General features: G+C 59.6%; 2 protein-coding genes across 5 annotated transcripts in view; both read left to right on the plus strand.

Moving 5' to 3' along the window:
• Positions 1-49: 49 nt before the first annotated feature.
• Tmem141 (transmembrane protein 141) lies at positions 50-2892 on the plus strand. Of its 3 annotated transcripts, XM_010608849.2 has the most exons (5): positions 50-148; positions 317-383; positions 553-636; positions 847-954; positions 1307-2842. In XM_010608849.2, the coding sequence occupies exons 1-5, from the start codon at positions 95-97 to the stop codon at positions 1318-1320; spliced, it is 327 nt and encodes a 108-aa protein (XP_010607151.1). In that variant the 5' UTR covers positions 50-94; the 3' UTR covers positions 1321-2842. The 3 variants fall into 3 exon arrangements, with proteins under 3 accessions (XP_010607151.1, XP_010607152.1, XP_010607150.1); XM_010608850.2 differs by lacking the exons at positions 317-383; positions 847-954 and adding an exon at positions 2856-2892 and having other exon boundaries at positions 73-148; positions 1307-1473; XM_010608848.2 differs by lacking the exons at positions 317-383; positions 847-954 and having other exon boundaries at positions 73-148; positions 1307-2846.
• A 254-nt stretch (positions 2893-3146) lies between these two features.
• Ccdc183 (coiled-coil domain containing 183) overlaps positions 3147-5027 on the plus strand; it is an 8119-nt gene continuing 6238 nt past the window's right edge. For both annotated transcript variants that reach the window (XM_010608847.2, XM_010608846.2), the window contains exons 1-2: positions 3147-4392; positions 4786-4907. In XM_010608847.2, coding sequence (XP_010607149.1) covers positions 3876-4392; positions 4786-4907 — 639 coding nt within the window. In that variant the 5' untranslated portion in view covers positions 3147-3875. The remainder of the gene's footprint in view (positions 4393-4785; positions 4908-5027) is intronic.

Below are 5027 nucleotides of genomic sequence, written 5' to 3' on the forward strand. Positions count from 1 at the left end.
CCCATCCCGTCGAAGCCTGAGGCCACGCCCAGGCTCAGGCCCCGCCCCTCTCCGCCAGCTCCTGCGCAGGCGCGCTCCCGAAGCCCGGCCAGCCATGGTGAACTTGGGCTTGTCCCGTGTGGATGATGCAGTGGCCGCCAAGCACCCGGTGAGAAGACCACCCGGGCCTCAGCTGGCCCGAGCAGGGAGAAGGAGCGAGCGGGCCCTCTTGACATATCTTGAGGGGGTTGGGAGGTGGGAAGTGTCCAGCACCGGGAGGTACAGGAGGCCGGGGAGGGAGGCGGGACGGGCACTGAGCCTTGACCCCCAATCCTAGGGAATCGGGGAGTACGCTGCGTGCCAGTCCAACGCCTTCATGAAGGGCGTGCTCACCTTCGTGGCAGGTAGGCTCGTGCAGGTGTCCTGGGACCGGAGAATGCGCCCTCCTGTCTCACCTTCGCTCCCCAGCAGGTGGCGCCGAGTCCCCTGTCCGCAGGTGCACACAGGGCACCCAGGTGGTCCCAGCCAGCCCTGCCTGCCGCAGGCTAACCAGGGCACCTTGGCTCCCTGCAGGCACCGGCGGGACCTTCGGCCTGCAGATTCTCATCCAGAGAAAGTTTCCCTACCCGATGCAGTGGAGTATCCTGGTGGCCGTGGGTGGGTACTCCAGGTTGGGCACCTGGGCCCTGGCCTGGCTCTTCTGGGTGGGTTTCTGTTGAGGATGGGGGGGCACCCTGCCTCTGGCGTGGGGCTGACATTTGCATGGAAGCCCTGCCCAAGCCTATCTGTCATGACTGCTATAAGTAGCCTGTGCCTAGTCCCTGCCCCAGAAGCACTGGCCTCAGCCTCCCGCTTCCTGGTTCCCAGTTGCAGGCTCTGTGGCCAGCTACAGGGTGACCAGAGTGGAGTCGCAGAAATGCAGCAACCTCTGGCTCTTCCTGGAGACGGGGAAGCTCTCCAAAGACATGGGCACAGGTGAGAGGGCCTGGAGAGCAGCGAGGCGAGGACGCTGAGGCCCCAGCACCTAGAGTTTACGGCTCTCAAGCCCAGGGGATCTAATTGACAGGCTGGACAGGACCTCCCTGCCTGTCATCCTCAAGAGACTGCAGTGGGAGTAGGCACTGCATGGGGCTGGGGTGGCCACAGGAAAGAGCAAGGAGCTGGGCACCCAGGAGGAGTCCCCCAGAGGCCCAAATCCCACACCAGCTAATGGATGCTGAGCCTGCTGTCCTTCTTACAGGACCCAGTTTTTGCCGTGATGAAATGAGGGCAGGGACCCTGAGCAGGCACGGGCATGGCTCCAACTGTCTCCCTTCACCTCTTGCAGGTCAGTCCCGATAGGAGAGCTGCAGCCAGGGTGTGGATCTGGGTGGAAAGAATCCAGGAACACAGTCCTCAGGGCTCCCAACTCCAGACCCCCTCACACACCACGAGGCCTGACGAACCTGCTGTTGCTGTTGCTGCTGCTGCCGCCCACACCCAGGACCTGCCCAGGTCAGCTCAGAAGCTCCTGGCAGGGCGGGGCAGGGGATTCTCCTGGGGTCAGCACCTGACTGTGTCCTGCTGCACATACTGTGGAGGCAGCAGGCTGTGCGTGGTGGACACAACTGCGCACCCTCTCTGTGCTGTGGCCTCCCCCTTTCTGCTCCCCAGGACATAGCTGGTGCTGGGGGTGTTGGGTAATAAACAGCTTGCCTTTCTTCCCACTTGAGCTTCAAAGCAGTTGAGAAGCAATCGAGGGGGTAAGAGGAGATCAGGTGTCACCTTTATGACCACCAGCTGACCAAAGGAGGTACAACGGCACTCCCAAAGGGGAAGCTCAGAGTTGGACATCCCTGCTGGCCCTGAGGGCTGTGTGAGACCACAGGGGACTGGGTGGGAGGCTTTGATGTCCCACTGGGCTGAGGGGCAGAACAGAGGGCTGAGGCAGGCAGAACCCAGCTCTGGCTCCAAATTATGGGTGCCACATCCACCTGCTTCTCTCCCAGACCCTCTCTCCTGGGCAGAGCGACTGGCAGAGCTGGTCCATCAGAGCTCTGTCCACAGGGCAGGCCCTGAGTGGGCCACACCCACAGCATCTAGCCCCAAAGGAGGACCCAGAGGCTGTCCACACCCTGGCTTCCTGGGGCACTGAAGGGCCACCCTCAGCTCCATGTTCAGCCCGGCCTTGCCCAGCATTCCAAGGGACATCCTCAGGGAAGGACAGTAGCGTAGGTCTATGATACTGGGCTTTAGCATGCTAGAGTCCGGGTTTTGATAGTCTGCTTTCTGTAGCCCACATCACACGACAGACTGGGCGAGTTATTGAGGAAAGGGCTTCATTTTGCCTCGAGGTTCTGGTCCAGGTCAAGGGCCACATCTGGTGATGGCTGCTGCCTTTTTTTTTGAGACAGGGTCTCACTGTGTCGTTCAGGCTGGCCTCACATAGTCACCCTGGCCTCAACAACACTGCAATCCTCTTGCCTCAGCCTTCCTCATGCTGAGATTATAGACATGAGCCAGCAACCCAGATCATGATGGCTGTCTTGCTGGCAGTCTGGAGGTGGCGAGGGCATCACATGTCCAGGGACAGCACACGTGTCTGTGTCTTCTGGCCTCTCCCTCTTCATTTAATAGTGGATCCCTATTGGTGGGGGCCCCTATCTAATCCTCACCACCTCCCATTCCTAAACACTATCAGAGTAAGTTTCCACTTTGATACTCCCGGTGGGAATTAGACCCCAGCACAGAGAACAGACCATGATCAAACCACAGCAGTCGGCCACGGGTGTCCTCTCAGACTGTTCTTCACTGTGATGGGGCCCACCCCAAATCCACCTCATGGCTCCAAATGGCTGCACCAGCTCCAACCATTGTTTCTGCATTCCATTTAATAGGAAGAAGAGAGCCAGGGATTTAGCTCAGTGATTCTGCTGCCTGCCTCTCAAGCCCAAGGTCCCGAATTCAATCTCTGGTACCAAAAAGAAGAAGAAAGGAGGAAGAGGGCAGTTCAATCACCACTCCTGCTTATACACTATGAGCCTAAACTAAGTCTTGTCACCCCTTTACCATAAAGACAACCAGGAAGGCAGGCTTCATCTGTACTGCCATCTGTCATTCCACTAAAACTTGATTCTATATCTGCAGGAGAAAGAGAAGCCAAATAAGGGATCTAAAGAAGAAGAAAGGAGGAAGAGGGCAGTTCAATCACCACTCCTGCTTATACACTATGAGCCTAAACTAAGTCTTGTCACCCCTTTACCATAAAGACAACCAGGAAGGCAGGCTTCATCTGTACTGCCATCTGTCATTCCACTAAAACTCGATTCTATATCTGCAGGAGAAAGAGAAGCCAATAATAAGGGATCAGCAGGTAGGCTCTGCTCACCCAGGCCCCCAGCTGGGTCCCCGAGAGCAGAGCGAAGGGGGGTGGGCAGACCACGCCCACAGCAGTTCCAGTCCCTGGAGGGCGGGGCCTGGGCCGAGGTGGCAGGCATGCACTCAGGGCTCCAGACCGACTGGGAAGGGAGCAGGGAGGAAGCAGTCTGTGATGAGTGTGTCCACATCTGGCAGTGTGCTCCGCCATCTGGTGGGGCCCCGATCCCAACCCCCAGGCCCAGAATGTGGCTGATTGGAGACAAGGCCTTGAACAGGTGCCCATCATCTGGCTGAAGAGGCGGTTAGAACACAAGCCCAGGGGATACTGTGGGGACATGGGAAAGCCCACCTCTTCACTCGGAAAGGAGAGGCCTTAACCAGCTTGGCTCTGTCCCTGGAGCCGGCACAGCAGCCTGGCAGGGTGCCCAGAGCAGGTTGCGGGGAGTTGCTCATCTCATGAACCCCTCCTGGGGTGAGAAGTTTCTGCATTTCGGCCCAGGGGTGCTGAAGCGGTGGAGGTCAGGAGGAAGAGTGGAGAGATGTCCAGGTGTAGGACTGTGGGTGTGAGCCTGGTCACCCGGGATGCAGACTTTGAACTGGGGTGTGCGTGGGGAAATAAAGGCCTGCAAAGCAAAGACCTGCTGGGGAGGCTCCGCCCAGTGCTCTGTGTAACTGGTGAGGCACAGGAGGGAATGCGGAAAGTGCAGGGCACCCATCAGAGCCATCACAAATCACCACCACCAAGGAGAGGTGCCCGGGCCCCAGCAGAGCTCCTGCGAAGCCTCAGGCCACCTCTCAGCCTACTCCACATTCAAATAGCCAGAGGCAAGCCGAGGCCCCAGGGGACCGGAATCCTGGGTTCCTGGCCTAGAGAACCTGGTCCGATCACAATGGGCCAAAATTCTAGGGACAATCTGCCTCTCAACTCTGCTGAGCAGGGGAAGGTGAGAGGTGCACAGGGCCTCCCAGAGACCCTGTGGGCCACCATGAAGGTTCACAGAGAGGCAAACGTGGAGGGACAGATACAGGAGCTGAAGACCATCACTCGGCTCCAGGGTGAGCCCCATGCTGGGGACCCCGCCCCCTGCCACCCCATCAGGGGCTTCTGATGCCAGGTCTTTCAGGTTCAACAACAGGACACGGTGGGGCAGATGGCTGGGCATCCTACTGCCCACACGCAGCCCTGGGGACTGCCCTGGGAAGGGGGGGCTTTGAAGGGATGTGTGGGTACAAGAGGAACCAGGGCTGGAGGGGCAGGAGGGGACCACTTAGGCCTCACTGCCCTGCCGGCATCTCCTCCACTGAGAGCCCTGGGGAGCAGTGGGGTGCACATCTACCCCAGGCAAGGGGGAAGAGCAGCGGGAGCCGAGGCTGGTCCTCCTGGCCTCGAAAACAGGGCCAGACCCTGGACCCACAACCCGGCCACCCTGTCTCCTCCATTGCCCAAAGAGCAATGTCGGGCACTCCAGGTCCAGGGGATTAAGGAGAAGACGGCGCAGAACAAGGCGACGCTAGGCCTACTGCGCAGCAACATCCGCCGAGGGAAGCATGAGTGGGCTTCGGCCATGAAGGTGCCCAAGCGCCGCTCTCCCTATGGCCGGGAAGCAGTGGGAACGCGGGAGGGGCGCGCGCAGACTCCATCTCCCCGGGCCCAGTGCGCGCTGGGCTCCCACCCAGCACAGGGTCGGGGC

The sequence above is a fragment of the Fukomys damarensis genome, unplaced genomic scaffold (genome assembly GCF_012274545.1).
Source record: "Fukomys damarensis isolate Sample0158 unplaced genomic scaffold, DMR_v1.0_HiC HiC_scaffold_36, whole genome shotgun sequence".
NCBI classification, from domain to species: domain Eukaryota; kingdom Metazoa; phylum Chordata; class Mammalia; order Rodentia; family Bathyergidae; genus Fukomys; species Fukomys damarensis.